Raw genomic sequence first — 27,828 nt, 5'->3', positions numbered from 1 at the left:
GGAAAGTTCTGGCAGCACCTGCCCCAGCCAAAAGCCAAGTAGCAGTAGGAGGACTGTAGAGCCAGTACTCAGGGAGGAGGCAGGAAGTGGGGATGGCCACTAGCAGGTTGGGCTGAGCTGTCCTTACATGCTTTAAATGGTTTTCTCAATTTTTATTTATGTTCAAAGAGGAGGTTAGTCTGTCTTCTACTCTTGGGATATAGTGATTTCCTCTGGCTGACTCTTGCAAAAGAGGTTTCTACATAGGCACTTTCTTCACGCCATTCTGTGGCACTCTCCATCGGGGAAGTTACTGGTGACTGCATATCTGCCCATTCTCCTGAGTTCCCTCTAAGACCTTTTGTTAGAATAGAACCCGTGCTTTTCTAGAGCCTAGCATCTGTCTGTAAACTCATTACCATTGGTGTTTATTTTGAACTCATTTCAGGCTTACAGAAGAATTGTAAGAATTATACATAGAGCCCTTGTATAGCCTTCATCCAGATTCCTCATTAGTAGTTATCTCCTCCCCCAACATAATGCACAGACACTGCATGCTTTTTCCTTTTCTTTTTTCTCTTCTCTTTTCTTTCTTTCTTTTTCTCTCTCTCTCTCTCTTTCTTTTTTTCTTTTTCTCTCTTTCCCTTTCTCTTCCCCCTCCCCTCCCCTCCCCTCCCCTCCCCTCCCCTCCCCTCCCCTCCCCTCCCCTCCCCTCCCCTCCCTTCCCTTCCCTTCCCTTCCCCTTCTCTTTTCTTTGAGACAGGGTCTCACTGTGTCACCCAGGGTAGAGTACGATGGCATGAGCTCAGCTCACTGCAGCCTCCACCTCCTGGGCTCAGGTGATCCTCCTACTTCAGTCCCTAAAGTAACTGAGACTACAGGCACACACCACCACATCAGGCTAATTTTGTGGGTTTTGTGTTTTTTTTTTTTTTGTAGAGACAGGGTCTTACCATGTTGCTCGGGCTGGTCTCAAACTCCTGGGCTCAAGCCATCTGCTGGCCTCAGCCTCCCAAAGTGTTGGGATTAGAGATGTGAACCACTGTGCCCAACCTGTACTTTTTTCCTGAACCTTTGAATTCTCAAGCTGCAGACAAGATGCCCCACTACTCCTTAATACTTCAATATATATTTCTTAGAAACAAGGTTTCTACATAACCACAGTACAACTATCCACATCAGGGCATTCACGTTGATACAGCATTACTGCTTCATCCGTGGTCTCCTCCTCACATTTCAGCAGTTGTCCCAGTCTTGCTCGTTTGTTTGTTTGACTGTTTGAATAGCTCTAGGATCACCGGTTGCATTTAGTTGTCATGTCTCTTTGGTCTCCTTCAACCCAGAAGACTAATTGAGTCTGTCTTTGTCTTTCATGACCTTGACTTTTTTTTTTTTTTTGAGACGGAGTCTCACTCTGTTGCTCAGGCTGGAGTGCAGTGGCGCGATCTCAGCTCACTGCAACCTCCACCTCCCGGGTTCACGCCATTCTCCTGCCTCAGCCTCCCGAGTAGCTGGGACTACAGGCGCCACCACCACGCCCAGCTAATTTTGTTTTTGTGTTTTTAGTAGAGATGGGGTTTCACCGTGTTAGCCAGGATGGTCTTGATCTCCTGACCTTGTGATCCGCCCGCCTCGGCCTCCCAACGTGCTGGGATTACAGGCGTGAGCCACCATGCCCGGCCGACCTTGACATTTTTGAAGAGTATTGGCCAATTACTTTCTGGAATTTCCCTCAGTTTGGGTTTGTCTGATGTTTCCTCATGATTTATGATTCATACAGAAGTGGTCCTGTGTTCCCAGGAATTCATATCAGGAGGCACAGAATGCCAGTTTATCCCAAAACTTGTGATGCTCTTTTTTTTTTTTTTTTTTTGAGACAGAGTCTCACTCTATTCCCCAGGCTGGAGTACACTGGTGTGATCTCCACTCACTGCAGCCTCTGCCTCCCGGGCTCAAGAATTCTCCTGCCTCAGCCTCCTGAGTAGCTGGGACTACAGGTACCCGCCACTGTGCCCGGCTAATTTTTGTATTCTTTTTTTTTAGCAGAGACAGGGTTTCACCATGTTGGTCAGGATGGTCTCGAACTCCTGACCTCAGGTGATCTGCCCACCTTGGCCTCCCGAAGTGCTGGGATTACAGGTGTGAGCCACCGCTCCCGGCCTATTATGTTCGTTTTTATTACTTGGTGTAGATGTTGTCTCTACCAGGTATCTCTATTTATGAATAAGTGTTGGGAGAAACCTTGAAACTTTATCAATATCCTTTTCCTCATCTTTCACTTATTGAGTCATTTATTACTAAGATGATTGACAAATGATGATTTTTCTTTCTTTCTTTCTTTCTTTTGTTTGAGACAGAGTCTTCCTCTGTTGCCCAGGCTGGAGTGCAGTGACACAATCTCGGCTCACTGCACCCTTCACCTCCTGGGTTCAAGTGATTCTCCTGCCTCAGCCTCCCAAGTAGCTGGGATTACAGGTGCGTGCCACCATGCCCAGCTAATTTTTTTTTATTTTTAGTAGAGATGGGGTTTCACCATGTTGGCCAGGCTGGTTTGGAACTCCTGACCTTAAGTCATCTGCCCACCTCGGCCTCCCTAGATGCTGAGATTACAGGCATGAGCCACCGCGCCGGGTCAAATGGTGATTTTTCTAGCTACATCATTTCTTCTACATTTATCAGTTGGCATTCTACTTTAAGAAAAGCTTTCACTTCTCCCCCGTACATCTATGTCAGCATCGACTCACGGATTTTTATATTTCATTTAGTAGGTTGTAGGCATCACTATCTCTTTTATTTTTACTTTATTTTGAAATAAATGTATACCTACAGGAAAATTTCACAAATAGTACAGATTTCTTATGTTCCTCTTCACCCACCTTCCCCTGATGTTGACATCTTATATAACCGCAGCAGAGCTGTCAAAACTGGCAAGTTAGCATTGGTACGGTACTATTTAATAACCAGCACACTGTGATTGAACTTCACCAGTTTTTCCATTAGTGTCTGTTTTTCCTTCCAGGATTCGTTGTTGTTATTTTAGTTCTCAAATTGTCCCTAACTTGGCCAGTGGGATCCTCTTTAAGCTGGCTCTTCATCCTTCTTACATGCCACTGTCATTTTATGAGCACCTCCTTCCTCTCTGGCACAACAGAATATACCAGGCTTATCCTGTACTTTGTATCCCAGCCCTGGAGTCATCCACTTCCCCAGGCACTTCTTGTTCCTTTGGTGGAGAATGACATTTAGTAACCAAGTATGCTTACTGCTGTTCGGTGTCATTGCTTCCAGATTGCCTTGACTGAGAGAGCTAAGAAATGTATGTGTATAAACATATGTGTATGTGCATCTGTGGCTGTGTGTGCACCTGCTTCTACATATATGCATCTATAGCTGTGTGTGCACCTGCTTCTATATTAGAAACTGCGTTTTATGCTGATGCTTCCAATTCTAATCTCACCCCACAGAGTTTATTTTTGCCTCTCCCTTTCAACACTGGCAACTGCCTTTTACAACAGTGAGAAATTTGGGTCCTAGCATGCTCAGTGTGTTTACTTATTTACTCAATTTGCCTGTATGTAACCCATCTGCCAGCTGTGCTCAAGCCACGCCTTGGCTCCCCAGCCCCACTGGCCACACCAGAGCAACATCCTCAGCCCCAGCAAAAGGGAAGAGGAAGGGGTGCAAATTAGTGTGAGGACCCTTGAATTAAGAAGTTCTAGGGCCGGGTGTGGTTGCTCATGAAATCCCAGCACTCTGGGAGGCTGAGGCAAGTGGATGACTTCAGCTCAGGAGTTGGAGACCAGCCTGGGTGACATGACAAAACCCCATCTCTACAAAAAAAAAAAAAAAAAAAGCCCACAAAAATTAGCCAGGTGTGGTGGTGCGCACCTGTAGTCCCAGATACGCAGGTGGCGGGGCGGGAGGATCGCTGGAGCCTGGGAGGCAGAAGTTGCAGTGAGCTGCGGTCATGCCCCTGCACTCCAGCCTGGGTGACCCTGTCTCAACAAAACAAACAAACAAAGTTATCTAACTTTCTGGGGACCTTCAGCTGCCTTGACCTTGCTCACCTGCCTTGCCATTTTCTGGCTACTGTCTTTCTCTCCCTGTGCCTCACTGCTTAACATTCCAATTAGAATATTGTTTCTGTGAATGCTGACTGCAGGCCCACCAGAGAAACGGCCTTTGCTATCCATGGATAAACCCAGTCTGCAATGGCATATTTTTTCTCCTCACTTTAGTTTTTCCCTCTATTGATACCATTCTGCAACAGTCTTCATTCCTAGGGCACGTAATTTATCAGTGGAACTCCCAGCAGTATTTGGAGAGAAAGGTATTTCCTTCCTTCTCCCCTCCCCTTCCCTCCCCTCCTCTGCCCTCCCCTCCTCTCCCCTTCAACAGTGTCTTGCTCTGTTGTCCAGGCTGGAGTTCCTTCCGACAGTGTCTTGCTTTGTTGTCCAGGCTGGTGTGCAGTGGTGACATTATAGCTCACTGTAACCTCAAACTCCTGGGCTCAAGTGATCCTCCTCCCTCAGCCTCCCAAGTAGCTGGGACTACAAGCACACACCACCATGCCTAGCTAATTTGTTTATTTTTTTTTTAGAGATAGGGATCTCACTTTGTTGCCTACACTATTCTCAAACTCCTGGCCTCCTCCTAGCCATGCATGGTGATGCAAGCCTATAGTCCCAGCTGCTTGGGAGGCTGAGGCAGGAGAATTGCTTGAGCCTGGGGGGGGTTGAGGCTGCAGTGAGTCATGATCATGCCACTGCACTTTGTTCTGGGTGACAAAGCAATACTCTGTCTCAAAACAAACAAAAAAAGAAATGTGATCAGATTGGATCATGTATTCAAAACTAATGAGCCTTATGCATTCCCATTGGGGTAACTTATATTATTCTGATCTGTGAAATACCGGCTACTGATTTTCTAATGTCTCATGTGGCATCAAAGCATGCTGATGCAGAGTGAAAGATGGAAGGAAGGGGAAGGTTTCCCCAACTGGTTTATTTCTCATCCACTCCAAAGAACAGTGCCAAAAGTAACTGAGTAGACGTCCTGTAGACATTCTACAAACTATAGATCTGTAGAGTTTTTTGAAATGAAAATTTTCTTTATGCTGTATGATCATAATTAATTTATAATGTTACTCATTGGATTGGCTCTGAAATAGGAAGCAAGTAAGTATCCATCTTGTAGGGGAACAGGTGAGTGATGAAAGTAGAAGCACATCAGAGTTGGCCGGGTGCAGTGGCTCACGCCTGTAATCCCAGCACTTTGGGAGGCTGAGACGGGCAGATCACGAGGTCAGAAGTTCAAGACCAGCCTGGCCAAGATGGTGAAACCCCGTCTCTACTAAAAAAGATACAAAAATTAGCTGGTTGTGGTGGCGTGTGCCTGTAGTCCCAGCTACTCAGGAAGCTGAGGCAGTAAAATCACTTGAACCCGGGAGGCAGAGGTTGCAGTGAGCTGAGATTGTGCCACTGCACTCCAGCCTGGACAACAGAGTGAGACTCCATCTCCAAAAAAAAAACAAAAACAAAACAAAAAAACACGCATGTCAGAGATCTGGTCCTTGATTTGGTTGGCACTATTGATTTAGAGGTTAGAAGCTCGTAAGAAGACCCTAGGGGAATCTTTTGCCTTCTGTTCCGTGATCTCCACCGCACTGGCCTCCATCCCATTTCCACCTTCCCACCCTCCATTCCTGTCCCCTGGGAACACAGTGTGGAGGTTGATCAGCTAAGTATGTATTGAGCACTAGCATGAAGCTTTGCTCTACTTATTAGCATGACGGCTGGGCTGGGGGCAGCAGAACCAGCATAAATGTCATCCCTTCTCTCAGGGAGCTTGTGTTAACATGCACGAAACGGATGAGTCTGCCTCCTTCGCCTTTTGTACCAGCTTCAGTTTATAGAGTGACTGGCTGGAGTGCTGTCTCAAGAAGGATTCTGGAATCACAAGAGAGATCAGTGAAAAAAGGGGCTCCTTGTTGATTAGCGTTGCCTGCCGTGGCCCAGGATGGGAGAAAATAGGTTGTTTCCTGAATATATGGCATCCTCACACTGTCTAGTAAAGTGTGGAATAAAGTGTCAGTGGGTGACAGATGATAGAAGTTGCAGCTGGTGTGGGTGAGACCTGGATGAACTGGAAAGGGGAGTGGACAGGTGGCGGGAGAGCGTGTTGGCCAGGACAGCACGTAGGCACAGGCCCAGTGACCGGAAGTGGTTGAGCCAGGGAGCCATGACGAGGAACCTCTGGCTGGAGTGCTGGGTCAGCTGTGGAGGAGAGGTGGGAGATTCAATGGAAAAGTGAGGCAAGAGAGGTTATGAGGAACGAGGGTGGTGGCCATGAAGCTTTCCAAGGTCAACTAATGAGATCCTTCCCTGCTTTCTCACTATCGCCACAGACAGAGACCTAGCCTAGGCCAGAAGTTCTTTGAGGGCAGAGTGGTTGTATATAATAGACTTTCTTTCTTTTATTTTTTCTTTTTTTTTTTTTTTTGAGACGGAGTTTTGTTTTGTTGCCCAGGCTGGAATGCAGTGGTGCAATCTCGGCTCACCACAACCTCCACCTCCCAGGTTCAAGTGATTCTCCTTCCTCAGCCTCCCGAGTAGCTGGGATTACAGGCGCCCGCCACCACGCCCGGCTAATTTTTTTTATTTTTAGTAAAGACAGGGTTTCTCCATGTTGGTCAGGCTGGTCTCGAACTCCTGACCTCAGGTGATCCGCCCACCCCGGCTTCGCAAAGTGCTGGGATTACAGGTGTGAGCCCCGGCACCCGGCCTGTAATAGACTTTCAATAACAAAAGCCCTTGAGTAAAATGTCAATTTTCTCCCATTCCTGCTAACTGATGGTATGTGTGGTTCTTGTCTTTTTCTTACTTACCATTATATAAATACATTTTAAAAACACAGCTGGATTCCTATAGCCTTAAACAGCAACCTAAAAAGATGCAACGTGTCGGGAGTGGTAGGAACCCTTCCCATTCTTCACCCAGCACAGCTGTGCAGAAGCAGTGACTGCAGTGCGGCTGGATCCTCACAGGTGATGACGCAGTTCAGTGGAACAATTACAGGGATGTTTGAATGGGAAATGGGAGAAAAATTGCAACTCTCATCCCCACTGTGGCCTGAGGCAAGTCTGGAGCTGCTCACACCCTGTTTTTTATTTTTTTTTCAGACATCAAGTCTTGCTCTGTCGCCCAGGCTGGAATGCAGTGATGTGATCTTGGCTCACTGCAACCTCTGCCTCCCAAGTTCAAGTGATTCTCTGCCTCAGCCTTCCAAGTAGCTGGGATTACAGGCATGCGCCATCACACCCGGCTAATTTTTTTTCTTTTCTTTTTTTTTTTTTTTTTTTTGAGACGGAGTTTTGTTCTATTGCCCAGGCTGGAGGGCAGTGGTGCAATCTTGGCTCTCTGCAAGCGCCGCCTCCTGGGTTCACACCATTCTTCTGCCTCTGCCTCCCAAGTAGGTGAGACTATAGGCGCCCGCAACCATGCCCGGCTAATTTTTTTTTTTTTTTTTTTTTTGTATTTTTTGTATTTTTAGTAGTGACAGGGTTTTACCGCGTTAGCCAGGATGTTCTCGATCTCCTGACCTCGTGATCCGTCTGCCTCGGCCTCTCAAAGTGCTGGTATTACAGGCATGAGCCACCATGCTCTGCCCATACCCTCTCTTTTCCTAAGATTTTTTTACACCTTTGATTCTGGAAATTCTAAGAAAAAATGACATTTGAAGGCGAAAGAAACCATTATATATCCCAGTTTCTCTTTGTTTAAGCATCTGTCTCTTGGACACATTTAGGTTCGTGGTGTCTCAGTATTTGCTGACATCATAACCTTTTTGTTTTTAGGAAGTAGCATGCTTTCAGGCTTGAAGCTTAGAGCCAGGCTGCTTAGTTTTTAATCCTGGCTCTCCTGTTTTCTTGTTGTATTAGACTGGACAAGGTACTCAGCTTTTCTGTACTTAACTCTTTGAAAATGAGGATAGTAATAATACATACTATGTAAGTTTATTGTAAAAAGTAAATGAGCTGGGCGTGGTGGCTCACGCCTGTAATCCCAGCACTTTGGGAGGCCAAGATGAGTGGATCACCTGAGGTCAGGAGTTCGAAACCAGCCTGGGCAACATGGCGAAACCCTGTCTCTACTGAAAATAAAAGTTAGCTGGGCATAGTGGCGTGTGCCTGTAGTCCCGGCTACATGGAAGGCTGAGGCAGGAGAATTGCTTGAACCCTGAAGGCGGAGGTTGCAGTGGTCCAAGATCCAAGATCATGCCGCTGCACTCCAGCCTGGGTCAACAGAGCAAGACTCTATCTCAAAAAAAAAAAAAAAAAAAAGGAAATGAAGTTCAATGATGTGTTTAAAGCATGGACGTAATACCTGGTGCATCCTAAGTGTTCAGAAAATGATCACTATCATTATTTAGGGTTTTCCTTGGTGGAGGGGTAAACGGTACTAATATGATAGAAGGATCAGTTTCTTACTTTAGTATTGGAGTCTAGGCTCAGCTCTGCCACGAACTTGTGTGATAAAGGACTTAATTTTCTCATCTTTTAGCGGGACCAATAATACCCTATCTTGTTTACAGGGGTTTGGAGTCCAGTGTGATAATGAAATGCCTTGAAAAGTAAAAAGCGCAAATATCAATCGATTTAGAGATTAGAATCTCACACATCAAATTTTATTACTGCTGTTGTTATAGGAATGGCGGTAGCGAATGATGATATTGATTAAAATTGATCCAATTTTAAGTTTTAAATGCAGTAGGAATGATTACTTGTGGCAGTAGTTTATGTACATTGCAAACAAGCATATTTGCTTTACTTTTCTTGAAGTAAAATAACATTTTTGGGTTTTTTTTTTCCTCCTAGGAACCTTGGAGAGCTGATAGATCGGTTTGTGGCTGATTTCAAAGCCCAGGGGCCACCTAAGCCCAACACTGATGAAGGGGGTGCCGTGCTCCCCAGCTGCGCTGACCTCTTTGTCTACTACAAGAAGTGCATGGTGCAGTGCTCTCAGCTCAGTACGGGGGAGCCCATGATCGCCCTGACCACCATTTTCCAGAAGTACCTCCGAGAATACGCCTGGAAAATCCTCTCTGGCAACCTGCCCAAGTGAGTCCTATTCTTCATAGTCTGAGTGGTGGCAAATAGACCTAAATATGGGAACCTTAAGGAAATCCACTCTGAAGTTGTTTACTGAACCACCGAGAGTATCAAGGAAGAAAGCAGGCTTCCTGAGTTCCTGAGGGCCTGAAGCTGTTTCCTCTCTGACATTCCACAGCTGACAAGACCGCCAAAGGAAATGTCCACTCTGGCTGCCCACGTGGCAAATCTTACCACAGTGGACTCGAGGGAACCTGTCCCATTGTACACCTATCTAATATCCATGGATTCAACTATAGATACTTGGCACACACACAAAAAGTGAGGTTGTGGTGGAAATAACTGATAAATAGCTTAAGCAGTTTCACCCAAGCCTCATTCGGTGAGATGATGCCCCGGAGTGATGGGTGGGAGGAATGAATCTGCTTTTTCCTCATTCTGAGTAGGTTCCAAGTCCCTCTTGGGGTGCGCACTTCCCGCCATGCCGGACAGAGCCTAATGTTTCCGATGCGGTAGAATTGGGGGACAGCTACTGCGTAGCTCCTAATTATGGTGACTATTGTATTATCCTGATGCATTAGAGCTGGACAGAGCCTAATGTTTGAAGATGCGGTAGGACTGGGGGCAGCTACTGTGTAACCCCCAATTATGATGACTATTGTATTATCCTGAGGTATTAGAAGATTGTTACATTGCTTACTATTGAAATAGGTGGATCATTCAACTAGGATTTTAGAGATGTTTTGATTATATGATAGGTTTGATTGTAATAGAATATGACCTAAAGTAATGCTTGTGAATTTAGTATTTTCAAATCACCCCCATGGCTAAAAGAATTCCGGAATTTGTTTCTGTCATTATCACTAAAATGTATCACATATGGGAGTTTCACGTTATTTGGAAGAAAGAGAATAAAATCCTGTGCTCACAGGAGATAGAAGTGACGGGTGTTTCACTAATGAGAATTCTTTGACTATGATAAAAATTACTAATATTTTTTTTTTTGGAGACGGAGTTACACTCTTGTTGCCCAGGCTGGAGTACAATGGTGTGATTTTGGCTCACTGCAACCTCCGCCTCCCGGGTTCAAGCAATTCTCCTGCCTCAGCCTCCCGAGTAGCTGGGATTACAGGCACCACCACCGCACTGGGCTAATTTTGTATTTTTAGTAGAGACGAGGTTTCTCCATGTTGGTCAGGCTGGTCTCGAACTCCCCACCTCAGGTGATCTGCTCGCCTCGGCCTCTCAAAGTGCTGGGATTACAGACATGAGCCACCGCGCCCGGTCTTAAAATTTTAATAACTTTTGTTCTGATTATCAAGATAGCACAGGTTCATCATAGCTTAGAAAACATAGGAACACATAAAGAAAAAAACAAAAATTGGCCGGATGCAGCGGCTCACGCCTGTAATCCCAGCACCTTGGGAGGCTGAGGCGGGCGGATCACTTGAGGTCAGAAGTTTGAGACCAGCCTGGCCAATATGGTGAAACCCCACCTCTACTAACAATACAAAAATTAGCCAGGCATGGTGGCGTGTGCCTGTAATCCCAGCTACTCGGGAGGCTGAGGCAGGAGAATCGCTTGAACCCGGGAGGCGGAGGTTGCAGTGAGCCGAGATTACGCCACTGCACTCCAGCCTGGGCGTTGCGGGGAGACTCCGCCTTAAAAAAAAAATTATGTATAATCTCACTACCCAAAGAAAACTTAACTTTTTGGTATATATTTTTCCGTTCTTGATAGATACATAATGTGTGTGATCTGCGTGCTTTTGTTTGTTTGTGTCACGGAATTGGGGCTGTACTGCTGATAGCTTTATTCCCTTCAGCTACCGTTTAACTTCATCCAGGGAGCGTTTTCCCACATGTATTAGGCAGCGTCTCAACAGGAAAAAAATGGCATATTCAGCTGGGGTTTTGTCAGTAAAGAGACAGTTCACAGAAGTGGGGGCAAGGTGAGAGGAGCCAACAGAGGATTCCGAAGCCTCCAGATACGAGTGGGGAGTGGTTACTACCATAGAACTCACTCAGGAGCTGGAGCTGCCCCAAAAACCTGTAGTCACAGGAGGATGTGAGATGGGTTTTAGTCTCTTGGGACACTTGGGGCCTTGGGCAGGAAGTGTGTCTTCACATTCGCCTGTGTCCTCCTCCACAAGCACACAGAAGTCCCAGTGCAGACTTTTCTTGAGTGAAAGAAACAGGGTACAGCCGGGCGCGGTGGCTCAAGCCTGTAATCCCAGCACTTTGGGAGGCCGAGACGGGCGGATCACAAGGTCAGGAGATCGAGACCATCCTGGCTAACACGGTGAAACCCCGTCTCTACTAAAAAATACAAAAAAAACTAGCCGGGCGAGGTGGCGGGCGCCTGTGGTCCCAGCTACTCCGGAGGCTGAGGCAGGAGAATGGCGTAAACCCGGGAGGCGGAGCTTGCAGTGAGCTGAGATCCGGCCACTGCACTCCAGCCTGGGCGACAGAGCCAGACTCAGTCTTAAAAAAAAAAAAAAAAAAAAAAGAAACAGGGTAGGTAACCACCTTTCGTGCTCCAGATGGTCCCCAGTGAGTTCTGCATATCAGGAGATTCAAAGCTAAAGAGAGGGCAGCTCAACAGCCTTCCCTTTGGATATTAGACCGTCCTAGTTAATGTGACTAATGACTGGCTGACAATTCAGGTTAACTAAAATAGGAATCATCTCTTCCTATTTCTGATGGTGAGAGAATCTAAACAGACAATAGTCAAGGTAAGGTCAGTAGGAAAAGGACTCATTGTATGTGGACTGATTTGGGCCATGTCCAGCCTTTACTTCCCCCCTTTCTTTTCTTAAAATATGCAGTTTCCAGTTCAGGAAGCAAATTAGAAATTCCAGGCTGACTCGTTCCTGTTCCTTTTCCTCAGAACCACAACCAGCAGTGGAGGGCTGACCATTAGCAGCCTCCTTAAGGAAAAGGAGGGCTCAGAAGCAGCCAAGTTCACTCTGGAGGAGCTCTGCCTCATCTGCGGCATCCTGAGCACAGCAGAGTACTGCCTGGCCACCACCCAGCAGGTGAGCCGCCCGGGCTCCCCCCCCACCACCGCCTTTTCCTAAACTCTGGGCCTCGTCGCTCAGCGAGTAAGAATATACGTCCTGCCACGGCCACAGACAACGCTGAGTCAGACCAGTGGGCCTGCCACAGAGGAAACCTCACCGTCCAGCCATAAGGCTGCCCAGGCAGCTGTCTTACAGGCAGGCCTTGTTAAAAGGAGACTGGGCAAGAAAGTAGGACTGGTCACCTCCCTGGCGTTGTGTAAGCTCCTCAAAGGGCATGACCTGGGAAAAGTAGGTCAGTAGCACTCCTGCCCGTATGAGAAAAGCAGGAACAGACTTGTCTGTACTAGGACCCAGCCTTTGGTGATGGCGAGTCACAGCCAGTTATTCCACGCTCAGAAGAGTCACAGAGTTAGGCAGAATGCTCTGGGCTTCTATGTCTTCTGAAATTTACACGGCATTTTCAATCTGCCTAAACAAACAGCCATTGTTTGGGATGCTGACGTTCAGGAACTGGGGGGCAGGAACGGGTGATGTCTCTGTTGGAGGCCCCCAAATGGCCGTAGTTTAGCAGCTGATGGGGCAGAAGGAAGACCCAGAATAACCTCTGACTCAGCCGTGAACGTGGGGTTAGAAATTCCTTTTCACTGGGGCTGGGATTCCCTGAGGCCAGGAGAAAGAACGTAATTTGGAAAGGTTCTGCTCTTCTGCCCACTTTGTATTGATAATTTACAGATGCCTAGACCACAGGAAGACAGTCATAAGTGATTTTTCAGACAGCACAGCTTGGCGCTCCTGTGAGCCAGGGCAGCAATACAGCAGGTCAAACAGGAAGTGTGTCCACAAAGGCCCTCAGTGGCACGTAAGCCAGCCGGAGGCAGAGGCAGCAGCACACTCTGCCTGGGGACCTGGTCGTGTTCAGCTGCAAAGGCCATGACCTGCCAGGGTTTGGCCTTGGAGCCACAGAGCAGTCCGTTTAGCCCCCGGCCACTCCCGGGGGAGATGGCACTATCGGTAAGGACCTCCAAGGCAGGGGTTCCAGAGTTCTTTTGGGAAGAAGCACTGTTGAACTATTTTGTGTGTGCAGAAAGAAAGACATACGTGTAAATATGCTATTTTAAAGGTAAAATAACTATAGTATAAAAAAACAAAAATGATCCCTCTTAATCCCGTCATCCTCAAATAATCATATTAGCAATTTGGGGTGTTTTTTCAACTGTTATTTATAGACATAGTTTTGTATGTTTTAATCTTAATTTACCGTTACATCCTTTTATTGTTAGTGTCATACGTAGCATTAGCATTTTTCCTGTCATTATAATGATAGTAATAATCATTATAACTATCATTACAGAGTCATTATTACTATCATTGTTTATGGCCACATAATATTTCTCTTTAAGGGACTATACCATAAATTATTTATTTATTTATTTATTTTTTGAGACGGAGTCTTGCTCTGTTGCCCAGGCTGGAGTGCAGTGGCTGCGATCTTGGCTCACTGCAACCTCTGCCTCCCAGGTTCAAGCAATTCTTCTGCCTCAGCCTCCTGAGTAGCTGGGATTACAGGCGCCCGCCACCACCCCTGGCTAATTTTTGTGGTTTTTGTTTTTTTTTTTTTTAAGTAGAGATGGGTTTTACCATCTTGGCCAGCCTGGTCTCGAACTCCTGACCTTGTGATCCACCCGCCTCGGCCTCCCAAAGTTTTGGGATTACAGGCGTTAGCCACTGCACCTGGCCTTATACCATAAATTATTTAGCAGTATCCCTGATCATTGTTTATGCTGCTGCGAATTTGCCTTTTTTTTTTTTTTTTTTTTTGACGGAGTCTTTCTCTGTTGCCCAGGCTGGAGTGCGGTGGCACCATCTCGGCCCACTGCAAGCTCCACCTCCTGGGTTCAGGCCATTCTCATGAGTAGCTGGGACTACAGGTGCCCGTCACCATGTCCGGCTAGTTTTTTTGTATTTTTAGTAGAGTCAGGGTTTCACAATGTTAGCCAGGTTGGTCTTGATCTTCTGACCTTATGATCCACCTGCCTCGGCCTCCCAAAGTGCTGGGATTACAGGCGTGAACCACTGGGAGTAGCTGGGACTACAGGTGCCCGCTACCACGCCCAGCTAATTTTTTGTATTTTTAGTAGAGATGGGGTTTCATCATGTTAGCCAGGATGGTCTCCATCTCCTGACCTCGTGATCCACCCGCCTCGGCCTTCCAAAGTGCTGGGATTACAGGTGTGAGCCACCCACTGTACCTAGCCAAAATTTTGCTTTTATAGATAATCCTGGCAGGGTATAGTGGCTCACGCCTGTAATCCTAGCATTTTCGGAGGCCAAGGCGGAAGGATCGCTTGAGGCCAAGAGTCCAAGACCAGCCTGGGCAACATAGTGAGACCTGGTCTTTACAAAAAATTTAAAAATTAGTTGAGTGTGGTGGCACATGCCTGTGGTCTCAGCTACTTGGGAAGCTGAGGTGGGAGGATTGCTTGAGCCTGGGAGGTCAAAGCTGCAGTGAGCCATGATCACACCCCTGCACTCCAGCCTGGGTGACAGAGTGAGACCCTGTCAAAACAAACAAACAAACAAAAAAAAAAAAACAAAAAACAACCAAAACGCAATAATCCTTACAAAGGATGTCCTTCTGAATATAGCATCTTAAATATTTTGCATTGGTTTTCTAGAACAGACTCTTAGAAGTTCTAGAAATAAGTTGAAGACCATTTTGATGACTGATGATACAAGTAGCCAATTATTTTTTATTTAGTGAAAATGTTTTTATTGATTATAAAAGTAATACATTCTTAACACCTTTATTGTGATCTCTAAATACAGTTTTTCACTAAAAGAAACCAGAGATTCCTGGAGAAAAATTCCAGGTCAAGGGCACGAAATGTACAAGATGAACCTAGAACATCATGTTATACAAAAAGCAAGAAAAAATCAAAGACTATTTGTGTCATCTCAAGAGAACCCAGGGAGATATAGTGGGTTGAAGTGTCCCCCCAACCCCAACATATGTCCAAGTCCTAGGCCGTGGAACCTGGAAATGTGACCTTATCCTGGTAAATGTACTTAGATATCTCACGATGAGCTGGTCCTGGATTTAGGGTTGGGGGGGCCCTTACCTAATGACTGTTGTCCTTAGAAAGGAGAGAGGGAGATTGAACACGCAGAGATGCAGGGAAGAAGGTTGTGGGAAGGAGGCAGAGGCTGGACTCACACTCTACAAGCCAAGGAGCATCAAGGATTGTCATCAAACCCCCGAAACTAGAAGAGGGGTGGGAACAGTTTCTTCCTCAGAGCCTCCAGAAGAGGGGGGCGCAGCGACTCACACCTATAATCCCAGCACTTTGGGAGGCTGAGGAGGGAGGATCACTTGAGGTCAAGAGTTTAGGACCAGCCTGGCCAACATGGCAAAACCCCGTCCCTACTAAAATAATACAATTAGCCAGGTGTGGCGGCTCCTCACTTGGTAGTCTCCTTCCCCAAGCCTCAGGTCCCCACTTCAATATCTGGCCACCCCTCTTCAGCAGAGAGCCCCTCCTTGGCCACCCCCCGTCAGCAGAGAGCCCCTCCTTGGCCACCCCCCGTCAGCAGAGAGCCCCTCCTTGGCCACCCCCCGTCAGCAGAGAGCCCCTCTTGGCCACCCCCCGTCAGCAGAGAGCCCCTCCTTGGCCACCCCTCTTCAGTAGGCAACTCTCTTATTCCAGCATTGCCAAATTTGTTTCTTTCCTGACACCACAAAACTGAAGTTACATCTCGGCTGGCTTACTTCCTTGTAATCTGGCTCCCCCATTAGTGTTAAGTTCCATGCCAGAAAGAGTCTACTCTGTTCATCTCGGTTCGTTAGCGCCAGATACGATGCCTGGTGCGTAGTAAGTGCTTAATGAAGATCTCTTGGAGGAGTAAATAACCCACTCCTGAGATAATGGCATTAATCCACGACGAGACCGGAGCCCTCATGACCTAATACCTCTCAACACTGTGGCATTGGGGATTAAGTTTCTAACACATAAACTTTGGAGAACACAATCAAACCATAGAACGATGTTATAAATTGCTATTGCTAGTTTTTTTTTTTTTTAACTACACTTTTCAGGATATTTTTAGATCTATAGAAAAATTGCAGAGATCATTTGCATGGTTCCCATATACCACTTACCCAGTTTCCCATATTATTAACATTAATATGAAAAATTTGTTACAATTAATGAATCAATAACGATATATTTTTGGCGTTGCTTTTAAATTTTATTTTCCAATTCCTTGTTGCTCAGATTCTTTTTGTTTAATATGGGGCCTCAATCTGTTGCCCAGGCTGGAGTGCGGTGGTACGATCACAGCTCACGGCAGCCTGGAATGAAAGCGATCCTCCCCTCAGCCTCCCAAGTGGCTGGGACTACACGGGGACTTCAGGCACCTGCCACCATGCCGGCCAGTAGTTTTTATTTTTGTGGAGATGAGGTCTCACTATGTTGCTCAGGCTGGTCTTGAACTCCTGGGCTCAAGTGATCCTCCTGCCTCAGCCCCCACAGTGTTGGGATTACCGGCTGTACCACTGGGCCTGGCCTGCTGAGATTATTAAGTAATTCTCTGGTTTCTTCTTCCCTTTCTCTTTGCCTCCTGCAGTCTCCTCTTTGAGAAACTGGGTTGTTTGCCCTGTAGATTTTCCCAAGGTTTGGATTTGGCTGATTGCACCCACAAGTATTAATGGCCATTTTACTTTGTCTCTTGTATTTCCCATAAATTGGTAGTTAGATGTAGAAGCCTGAGCTGATTCAGGTTCTTTTTTACAGAAAACTACGTCATAGTGATGTTTTGTGTTTCTGCCGTCAAGATACACAATGCTTGGGTGCTCTTTGTGTGATGTCAGCAGCCACTGATGCTCAAAGCCCAGATTCTTTACTCCATTAGGAGGTAGAAAGAAAGATACTCTGGCCGGGTGCGGGGGCTCACGCCTGTAATCCCAGCACTCTGGGAGGCTGAGGTGGGCAGATCACCTGAGGTCAGGAGTTTGAGACCAGGCTGGCCAACACAGTGAAACCCCGTCTCTACTAAAAATACAAAAATTAGGGCCGGGCGCGGTGGCTCATGCCTGTAATCCCAGCACTTTGGGAGGCCAGAGGCGGGTGGATCATGAGGTCAGAAGTTCAAGACCAGCATGGCCAACATGTGGCCAAAAAGGGAAGAGCATGGAGAGCCTAGAAGGTGGGGGTGCAGCAGAGCAAGGGAGTGGGCCAGAGGGCTGAGCAGGGCGCGTTTCAGGGAGAGGAAGAAGTGGAGAGCTTAGAAAGTGGGGGTGCAGCAGAGCAAGGGAGTGGGCCAGAGGGCTGAGCAGGGCGCGTGTCAGGGAGAGGAAGGAGGAAGTGTGAAGTATGAAGGTCCTGAGGGCGAAGGACCCTGGGGTCTCCCGGAAATTTAAAAGGCCAGTGTAACTGAAGCCTAGCAGGCAAGGTGGAAAGTAGCAAGATGGGGCCAGAAAGCTGGGCAGGACCCAATTCATGGTTAGGAATTTGGATTTTATTTTCAGTGTCATAGGAAGAGCCTGCTGAAGAGTTTAAGCATGATAAGCCTGTGCCGTAATTTGTTTTATCCCTTATAAATACACATGTAGATTGTTTCCAGCTTTATGAGGACAGTATTGATCTGTTTTGTTCACTGAATAACTCTCTTATTCTGTTACACAGCCTGAACAAAGAAGGCTTTCAGTAAATATTGGTTGAATTAATGAATGCTGCAAAAAATACTTGCATATCTTTATCCGTTATTCTCCTTATTTCATTGAAATGCATTTCTAGCTGTGAAATTGCTGGTTTAGGCAATATATGTATTTAAATTTTTGCTTCTTGAATAAATTGCCTTCCAAAAAGGTTATACTAATTTATGCACCCCAATAGCATTTTCAAATTTAAGACAAAACATTGGTTATTCTGGCCAGGTGCAGTGGCTCACGCCTGTAATCCCAGCTGTAGTCCCAGCTACTCAGCACTTTGGGACTTGGAGGTGGGTGGATCACCTGAGGTCAGGAGTTCAAGACCAGCCTGGCTGATATGGTGAAACCCCATCTCTACTAAAAATACGAAATTAGCTGGGCGTGGTGACGCACACCTGTAGTCACAGCTACTCAGGAGGCTGAGGCAGGAGAATCGCCTGAACCCTGGGGGTGGAGGTTGCAGTGACCTTAGATCGCGCCATTGTACTCCAGCCTGGGCAGCAAGAGTGAAACTCCGTCTCAAAAAAAAAAAAGCCAAAACATTAGCTATTCTTAGAGTTTGTGTAATAGGTTTACGGTGCTAGATTAATCAACTCTCAGGAATATTTCCAAGTATTTACGAGTCCTGGTCCCGTTATTTTTCTTTGAGCTCCAGGAACATGTTGATTGTTTCTGTCCCTGGCTGTTGGCTGATGACAGCAGAGGCCGCATTTCTTTTGTTTGCCACTGTATCCCCAATGCCTTAATGAGGCGACTGGCCCATTGTAGCATTCACCAGCTATTTTAGCTGGTTTTACTGCTACTCACCACCAAAGGTTTCCAATCTGGGTGGGCAAGTTCATGGGGCAGGGAGTGTCTTAAAATCAGGTTCTTTTCAGAATGAATTGATGGGAATTATTGATGTGTCAAAAGAAAGAAGTACAGCACAGTGCTGAAGGTCACAGGCTCTGGAGGGAGTTTGATTCCTGGCCCTACCACTTCTATCTTGGGTAGGCCCCCATGCCATTTTTCTGATCTGTAAAATGAGGATGATAACAATAGAATCTTCCTCATAAGGTTATAAGATTGGCCAGGCGTGGTGGCTCACACCTGTAATCCCAGCACTTTGGGAGGCCGAGGCGGGCGGATCACCTGAGGTTGGGAGTTTGAGACCATCCTGACCAACATGGAGAAATCCCTGTCTCTACCAAAAATACAAAATTAGCCGCGCGTGGTGGAGCATGCCTGTACTCCCAGCTACTCGGGAGGCTGAGGCAGGAGAATCGCTTGAACCCAGGAGGTGGAGGTTGCGGGGAGTCGAGGTCGTACCACTGCACTCCAGCCTTGCTCCTCAAGAGTGAGACTCCGTCTCAACAGAAAGAAAAAAGCGTCTGGAATTATGCCTGAATCATCAAACTCAGTAAATGTTAACTATTATTATGATGCTACTTATTTGGATAATCATTGACCATGCATCTGTTTCTCCTATTTTCCAACAGCTAGAAGAAAAACTCAAAGAAAAAGTGGATGTAAGTCTGATTGAACGAATCAATCTGACTGGAGAGATGGACACGTTCAGCACGTAGGTACCTCGTACACTTGCTCACTGCCTGTCCTCTGTTACACAGCAGCGTTCAGCATGTATGTACCTCGCACACTTGCTCACTGCCTGTCCTCTCTGTTACACAGCAGCGTTCAGCACATACGTACCTTACACACACTTGCTGCCTGTCCTCTCTCTGTTACACAGCAGTGTTTAGCATGTATGTACCTCGCACACTTGCTCACTGCCTGTCCTCTCTCTGTTACACAGCAGCGTTCAGCATGTATATACCTCGCACACTTGCTCACTGCCTGTCCTCTGTTACACAGCAGCGTTTAGCATGTATATACCTCGCACACTTGCTCACTGCCTATCCTCTGTTACACAGCAGCGTTTAGCATGTATGTACCTCGCACACTTGCTCACTGCCTGTCCTCTGTTACACAGCCAGCGTTCAGCATGTATATACCTCGCACACTTGCTCACTGCCTGTCCTTTCTCTATTACACAGCAGCGTTCAGCATGTATGTACCTCGCACACTTGCTCACTGCCTGTCCTCTGTTACACAGCAGCGTTCAGCATGTATATACCTCGCACACTTGCTCACTGCCTATCTCTCTGTTACACAGCAGTGTTTAGCATGTATGTACCTCGCACACTTGCTCACTGCCTGTCCTCTCTGTTACACAGCAGCGTTCAGCACGTACGTACCTTACACACACTTGCTGCCTGTCCTCTCTCTGTTACACAGCAGTGTTTAGCATGTATGTACCTCGCACATGCTTGGTCGCTGCCTGTCCTCTCTCTGTTACACAGCAGCGTGCCTCAGGCTGTTGGCTTTAGTCACTGCAGAACCTAAGAGGTTTCTGTTGGGTCAGAATGAGTCCCTACTGGCCACTAAGAAGCAGCTTCAGAACTGGGCTGCCGTTGTACCTCCTCAAATGCAGTTGCTCTTTTAGCTTATGGGGTCTGTATTGTCTCACTGTGAAGAATAACCACAGAGAAGACATTCTCCCTTGGCCATCCCTGATCTGCCCCACCTGAACCCACAGAAGGCCAGGCCTACCTTCAGTGTTTTAAAGTGTAAAGTATAAATGGCTTGAATTCAGCCACTGAGGGAATAAGAGTGTGGGGTGGCAGGGGAGGTCCGCCTTCTTTCCCTGTTAGGACCTTGTGGCACTTTAGTTTTGGTCCATTTCTGCTCCACTGCCATTAAATGAGACAGGCATGGCCAGGCCGCAGCTTTCACATCAGCCGCTTATTGAGGAAAAATCAAAATTCTCTTCTTAGTTATTTCTTCCACTTCTCTTAACTTTATTTTCTTCACTTCTGACTTAAACATTTTTGGGAAGCAGATTCTTTTGTAGGAAGATGTGAACAGGGATACTGGGGTGGTGATTAGGGAGACTGGCCGTGGGGTTCTGTGTCCTGACTGGGTGAGGATACAGCCGGGTAAAACCAGGACGAAAAGAAAGAGCCAAGCTGCTCTTCCGCTGTCGTTGATTGAAGCTCAGACTTTGCCGATGAAATGATGAATCTGAGTTTGACACAGAGGCCTGAGTGTCAGCCGTTCAGACGGCAGTTGTTTGAAGGGGTGACCACAGTGATTTCTTTGATTTGCAGCGTCATCTCCAGCAGTATTCAGCTGCTGGTTCAGGATCTGGATGCCGCCTGTGATCCTGCCCTGACGGCCATGAGCAAGGTAAGGTCGTGGGAAATGGCGTCTTACAAACTAGCGAGAGCAGCCCCAGGTGGCATCGACTGTCTGTGGCTTCTCCAGGCTCATCGGAGCTTGAAGGACCAGCTGAGAGGAGAACGGAACGGCCCCAGAGTTCCTGAGAGCACTCAGTGTGTGTAGCACCCGGGTCGGGTCAGTTGCTTGTCCTTTTAGAGACAGCATCACACAGTATTGGAGGATGGCAAAAAAAAAAAAAAAGAGACGAAGTAAATGTGTTTGATGAGTCTAAAGGAGATGTTGTCTGTGGTTTATGTTTTTTAGAGAGAGGGTCTCTCTCTGTCACTCAGGCTGGAGTGCAGTGGTGCCATCATGGCTCCCTGCAGCCTCGACCCTCTGGGCTCATCCGTCCTCCTGCCTCAGCCTCCCAAGTAGCTGAGACCACAGGCGCTTGCCACTGCATCCAACTACTTTTTAAATGTTTTGTAAAGCTAAGAGTCTTGCTGTGTTGCCCAGACTGGTCTTGAACTCCTTGCGTCCAGCAGTCTTCCCACCAAGGCCTCCCAAAGTGCTGGGATTACAGGCATTAGCCCTGGTGCCCCGCTGAGATGGATCATTTTTAATTACTGAGCGCTCCCTCATGTTCCTATTTTTGGCTTTTATGTGCCTATGCCTTTTTTTCCCAAATGAATGTCAGTTCCGTAAGTGCACAGACCATGTCTCTCACCCCTCTTTTTTCTCTCGTGTAGTCTTGAATATGGGAGATTCATTTTTGTTAATTAAAACTGAGTCAGCCATGTTCCTTTATTTACGTATTTTCTTTGATTAGTATCTGACACATGCTAAAAACCTTGGTGTGGTCTCACCAGAATGGGTGTTCTCGTTAGTGCTTAAAGCAGTAACTTCTGACTCATTCTTCATTCTCGCCCACTGAGAGGTTTTTCCGACTCGTTCTGAGCTCTGGTGCCAGGGCAAGAGTCCTTGATGAGGCTGTGAACTCTGGTTTTCTAATATCCTGGTGGCCCATCAGTCAGCCCTTGGCCCTCAAGTCCCTCCTTTGGCACTTACCGAGCACTACCTCATGTTCCTATTTTTGGCTTTTATGTGCCTATGCCTTTTTTCCCAAATGAAGTCAGTTCCGTAAGTGCACAGACCATGTCTTTCAGCCCTCTTTTGTCTCTCGTGTAGCCTTGAATATGGGAGATTCATTTGTGTTAATTAAGTTGGAAATGGTCTTTGTTATGCTAAACCCAAGGAACATGAAGCTGCAACTCTAGAACTTTACTGAGCAGGGATTGGTAAACTAGAGCTTGGGAACCAAATCTGGCCCACTGCTTGTTTTTGAAAATAAAGTTTTATTGGAACACAGCCACGTTCCTTTATTTACGTATCCTCTATAGCTGCCTTTTTGCAATATGGTGGTAGAACTGAGTCATTGCAACAGAGACTAGCCCACAAAGCTAAAAAAATTTAATATTTACTCTCTGACCCTTTATAGAAAAAGTTTGCCAGTGTCTGCTCTAGAGTCCTAGGCTCTTGTAGCAAATTCTGGAGAAATGATTTCTCTGGGTCATACTGGCCAGTACCAGAGGGCAGTGGGAGGAGCACTAACTTTGGAGTCAGACAGACCTAACTCTTCCAGGGCTTCCTTTGGGGGTCTTGAGCAGAGGATTCACCTGTCTGGGCCAACGTGACCTCATCTGGGCCCAAGGGAACTGTGGATCTCTGCATCCCAGCATTGCTGTGAGGATGAAACACGGAACACGGGTCTAGTGCTGGGCACATAGTAAATACTCATGAAATGTTAGTTCCCTCTCCCTCTTGTCAGGAGGAGTGACCATGTCACAAGGTTGTGTAAGCAGACGTTTGGTCTGAATTTGGTTTTGCAGTAGATTGTAAATATTTAACAAAAATAAGATTAAAACCAAAACGTAGGCTTTGGGGTTTTATGAACTGAAGTGGCAAGTCCTAAAATAGCTCACGTCACAGTTTTATTCAGAAAGCTCATCTTTTTCACGAGTCCGGTGCTGACAGGCACGTCCGGCATCCTGGGCATTCACAGGAGGACGCTCCGGGCAGGCGGACGGAGGCCGGTCCGGAGGCGTGAAGGAGTTCGTTTTGCAGACTCTGCTTATCCCCTCCTGCTGGTGACCATTCCCCACATCCTGAGTGTGATCTGTCCCAGCTGCCGTCTCTCCTGAACTGCACACACTTCAGGTCGGAATGCAGCTGGTGAAAGCATTTCCACATTTACCAAAGGAAGAGTGGATTTTTTTTTTTTTTCAATAAAATCACAGTTGGAAGGGGTTTAACACTGCAGGTGTTGCTTATACCAACTGTCAGTTGGTTCTGTGGATTTCCCTCAAACCCTGCCCCGTCCCACCCTCTACTTCTGCCGGTGCCCACACCAGCAAATATTAACAGAGACCGTGCCTCCCGAGTCCTTTGTTTCTATCATAGGAAAACCACAGATTTGGGGACGCGGCAGCTGGGAGGCCGTTACTTTTTGTCTGAGTCTTCTGGAGTTGTAGCAAAATAAAATCCATGTGATGGAAGTAAACAAGCCAAGTGGTCACAAATTGATTCAACACGCATTCTGTGTTCTTTATGCCTGCATCCTGTTTTGTGTAGTTTCTTCTAGGATTTTAAAAAACTTCTGTGATAATGGTTGTTTCTGTCTCTGATTCTATCATTTTTGCCGCTGGTTGGACAGTTCAGTTCAGACCCTGCCCAGCACAGTGCTGGGAGCTGCGAGGCTCAGAAAGGCATAAACCTTTGGCTGAGGTATTTAGATTCCAGGAGCTGAGGGCAAGAGATGTGTAAGATGACAGCGACACCCGGTAACTTTAATAAAAGAGGTGAGGAAATCAGTGCCGTAAGAAAAGTACAAAATACGCCCTCTTTAAAGAGGGAGGAGTTCATATCCAGGTGGGGATCAAGGAAGGCCCTGGTAAGGAAGCGGTGTTTGAAACAGATCAGGGTGAAGTTCTGAATGAATTTGTGATTAGGAGGGCAGTTCAAACGGGGTGAAAACGTGAGTAAAGTTCTGTGAGGTGAGGAAAGCTGAAGAGTTTGGTGAAAACTGCCACTCTCAGTCAGCATCCCAGGGGCTCCTCCGGCTCCTCCTGTACTTGGACTGATAGGGTTAAGATGGGAAAGGAGACTGCCCTCAAGGAGTCTGTACCCTGCTGGGAAGAAAACTGAGAAGAACCAGTACTGTAAATAAATGTATCTTAGAAATGTCAGAAGGACGGTTGACTTGCCAAAATGGAGTGTAGTTGCTGGATGATTCTGAGTTGACGGAAGGAGCTTTCCTTGACAAGATGGATTGAGCCAGGCAACTTGGTTAAGTCATTTTCCTGGGAGACCTCATTCTCGTGGAAGGAGCCTCGTGGCCTCCGCCGTGGTTGGCATATAGAGCTTTCATTATCTGTCTCTTCACTCCACTGCCAGGTCAGTTTCTGCCGCTCCTTCCGGAGTATGTGCCCAGTTCTCCAGCCGTAGCTGTGTTTACTTCCCTGAATGCACATTGCTCTTTTGTGGCTTCTATGCCTTTTCTCATTTTATTCTTTCTGCCCACAATTTTCTTCCTGCTATCGTCTGCCCAAGGAGCACATCCTTTAAGATCGAGTTCGAATGTCTGTCCCCGTTTAAAAACCTGAGGTATAATTCACATACCATAGAATTCACCCTTTTAAAGTGTACACTTGGCCAGGCGCAGTGGCTCACGCCTGTAGTCCCAGCACTGGGAGGCTGAGAAGGGCAAATCATTTGAGGTCAGGAGCTGGAGACCAGCCTGGCCAGCATGGTGAGACCCCGTCTCCACTAAAAATACAAAAAACTTGCTGGACGTGATGGGTCACACCTATAGTCCCAGCTCCTCAGGAGGCTGAGGTAGGAGAATCACTTGAACCTGGGAGGTGGAGGTTGCAGTGAGCTCAGATCGCGCCACTGCTCTCCAGCCTGGGCGACAGAGTGAGACTTATCTTACAACTAAATAAAGTGTACAATTTAGTTGTTTTTAGTATATTCACAGTGTCATGAAACCACCACCACCATCTAATTCTAGAACATCTTCATCACCCCCAAAAGAAACCCCATACCTCTCAGCAGTCATTCTCCATTCTGCTGACAACCATTAGCCTACTTTCTGTCTCTGTGGATTTGCCCCTCCCAACATTTCGCATACATAGAATCACATGGCGTGTGGCACGTCTTGCGCCTGGCTCTCTTCACTTAGCGTCGTGTTTTCAGGGCACATTCATGGTGGGGCATGTGTCAGCACTCCATTCCTTTTTGTGGCTGAGTGACATTCCATTGTGTGGATAGACCACATTGTGTTTATTCATTCATCTGTTGGATGTTTGAGTTATTTCTACTTTCTGATTTTGAATATTGCTGTGAACATTCATGTACAGGTTTTCATATGAACATGTTTGCAGTTCTCTTCAATATGTACCTAAAGGCTGGGCGTGGTGGCTCAAGCCTGTAATCCCAACACGTTGGGAGGCCAAGACGGTCGGATCATCTGAGGTCAGGAGTTCAAGAGCAGCCTGGCCAACACGGTGAAACCCCATCTCTACGAAAAATACAAAAATTATCCGGGTGTGGTAGCGCGCGCACCTGTAACCCCAGCTACTCGGGAGGCTGAGACAGGAGAATGGCTTGAACCTGGGAGTCGGAGGTTGCAGTGAGCCAAGGTCTCACCACTGCACTCCAGCCTGGGCGACAGAGGGAGACTGTCTCAAAAAAAAAAAAAAAAAGTACCTAAGGAATGGAACCGAAAGAGCCGTATGGTCAATTTATGTTTAACGTTTTGAGAAACTGCCAAACTGTTTTCTGAAGTGACTGTGCCATTGTATATTTCCACCAGCAAAGTGTAAGGGACTCAGTTTCTCCACATCTTCCCCCACACTTGTTTTCCTTTTTTATTATAGCCATTTTCGTGGGTGTGAAGTGGTATCTCATGGTGATTTCAGTTTCCATTTCTCCCATGACTAACATGCTGGTCACCTTCTCAGGTGCTACTGGTGATTTGTATGTTCTCTTTGGACAAATGACAATGAAATGTTTTGCCTATTTTAAAATTGGGTTGTCTTTCTGTTGTTGAATTGTAAAAGTTATTTTTATATCTGGATACTAGACTCTTTATCAGATATGAAATTTGTAAATATTCTCGCGCATTCTGTGGCTGGGTTGTCTTTTCACTTTCTTGATAATGGCTTTGATTTTCTGAAGTCTGTATGTCGTGTGTGTGTGTGTGTGTGTGTGTGTGTGTGTGTGTGTGTGTGAGACATCTAAGATACCATTGCCTGATCCAAAATCATAAAGATTTACTCTGTGGTTTCTTCTAAGAATTTTAGTTTTAGTTCTTAAATTTGGGTCTTCACAAAAAAGAAAAAAGAAAACAAAAGGAAAAAAATGTAGGTCTTCAATCCATTTTGAGTTAATTTTTGTATATGGTGTGAGGCAAAGATTCAGCAGCATTCTTTTGCTGAAAGATACTCAGCTTTCCCAGCACCATTTGTTGAAAAGACTATTCTTTTCACGTTGGATGGTCTTGACACCCTTGTAAAAAATCAGTTAACCATAGATGTGTGGAATTATTTCTGGGGTCTCAGTTCTATTCCATCCATCTGTATGTCTGTCCTCAGCATCTGTATGTCCATCCTCAGGCCAGTACCACACTGTTTGGCTATAATAGCTTTGTAGTAATCTTTGAAATCAAGAAGTATGAGTCTTCCAACTTTGTTCTTTGTCAACACTGTTTTGGCTCTTTTAGGTCCCTTACAATGTCAGCATTTCTTGCCTCAGCCAGAGCTTTCCTCTTTCTCCTTCAAGACACCGCAGTACCTAGACTACCTTTCTGCTTTGTTATATGATCATTTTTATGTCTTTGTCTTCCCTATTAAACTTTGAGCAACTTGAGGGCTGTGTCTTACTCATTTTGGAAACCTGTGGCATAGCACAGTACTTGTGTAACTGTGGTACCCCCTGAATGACTTTGAAGGTAAAGAGGGGGTGGGGTAGGAGACAGAAGAGAAAGAACCAAAGGACCACAAACACCCTTTTGACCAAAGATTGGTAAACAAGTGAGACACAGATAGAACTCTGCTGCACAGACGTAGCCAGGTGGAGCTGGTAGATGTGGAGTGGGAAACTTGGACATCTTTGTGGGAGACGGTGGGGTCACGGAATCCTGGAAACCTTCAGGTCCGTAGCTAGTGCTGTTGAGGATGGAGCGATGCTCCTTGATGGCACCTAATAGCAGAAGGGCTTCTGGCTTCAGCGGGTGGCATCCTGGAGCCGACTGAAGAGATGTCAGAATGAAGGACTAATTTTCTTGATTTTTAGTAAAGATGAGGTCTTGCTGTGTCGCCCAGGCCAGTCTCAAACTCCTGAGCTCTAGTGATCTTCCCACCTCGGCCTCCCAAAATGCTGGGCTTACAGGGCGTGAGCCACTGTGCCTGGCCTCCTTATTGCTTATTTTCTTAGATAACCTCTATGAGTTGATAATAAGTTACTATCTACTGAGCACTTACCAGGAATTAGAACCCAATTAATTTCATTCTAACAATCAGTTCGTAAGATGGCTATGCTATTTCCCCTTTTCACAGATAAAGAAGCTGAAACACAGAGACATTAAATCACCTGCTCCAGATCTTTTAGCTACTCGGGAGGCTACAGTGGGAGGGCCACTTGAGCCCGAGAGGCAGAGGTTGCAGTGAGCCGTGATCACGCCACCACCCTGTCTCTCTGTGCAGGACTGTGCGACGCCATACATATACAGAGTAAGCCTTTTTGGCAAATGT

General features: G+C 46.5%; 1 protein-coding gene across 7 annotated transcripts in view; it reads left to right on the top strand.

Annotated features, from left to right (window-relative positions):
- The window catches only part of VPS53 (VPS53 subunit of GARP complex), a 174,900-nt gene that overhangs the window by 118,011 nt on the left and 29,061 nt on the right, over positions 1 to 27,828 (top strand). For all 7 annotated transcript variants that reach the window (XM_077969703.1, XM_077969702.1, XM_077969701.1 and 4 more), the window contains 4 exons: positions 8,855 to 9,097; positions 11,979 to 12,126; positions 19,297 to 19,379; positions 20,965 to 21,043. In XM_077969703.1, coding sequence (XP_077825829.1) covers positions 8,855 to 9,097; positions 11,979 to 12,126; positions 19,297 to 19,379; positions 20,965 to 21,043 — 553 coding nt within the window. The remainder of the gene's footprint in view (positions 1 to 8,854; positions 9,098 to 11,978; positions 12,127 to 19,296; positions 19,380 to 20,964; positions 21,044 to 27,828) is intronic.

Source organism: Macaca mulatta, chromosome 16 (assembly GCF_049350105.2).
Source record: "Macaca mulatta isolate MMU2019108-1 chromosome 16, T2T-MMU8v2.0, whole genome shotgun sequence".
NCBI classification, from domain to species: Eukaryota; Metazoa; Chordata; class Mammalia; order Primates; family Cercopithecidae; genus Macaca; species Macaca mulatta.
The sequence above is the reverse complement of the archived record's forward strand: the minus strand, read 5'-3'. Positions and strand labels throughout refer to the sequence as shown.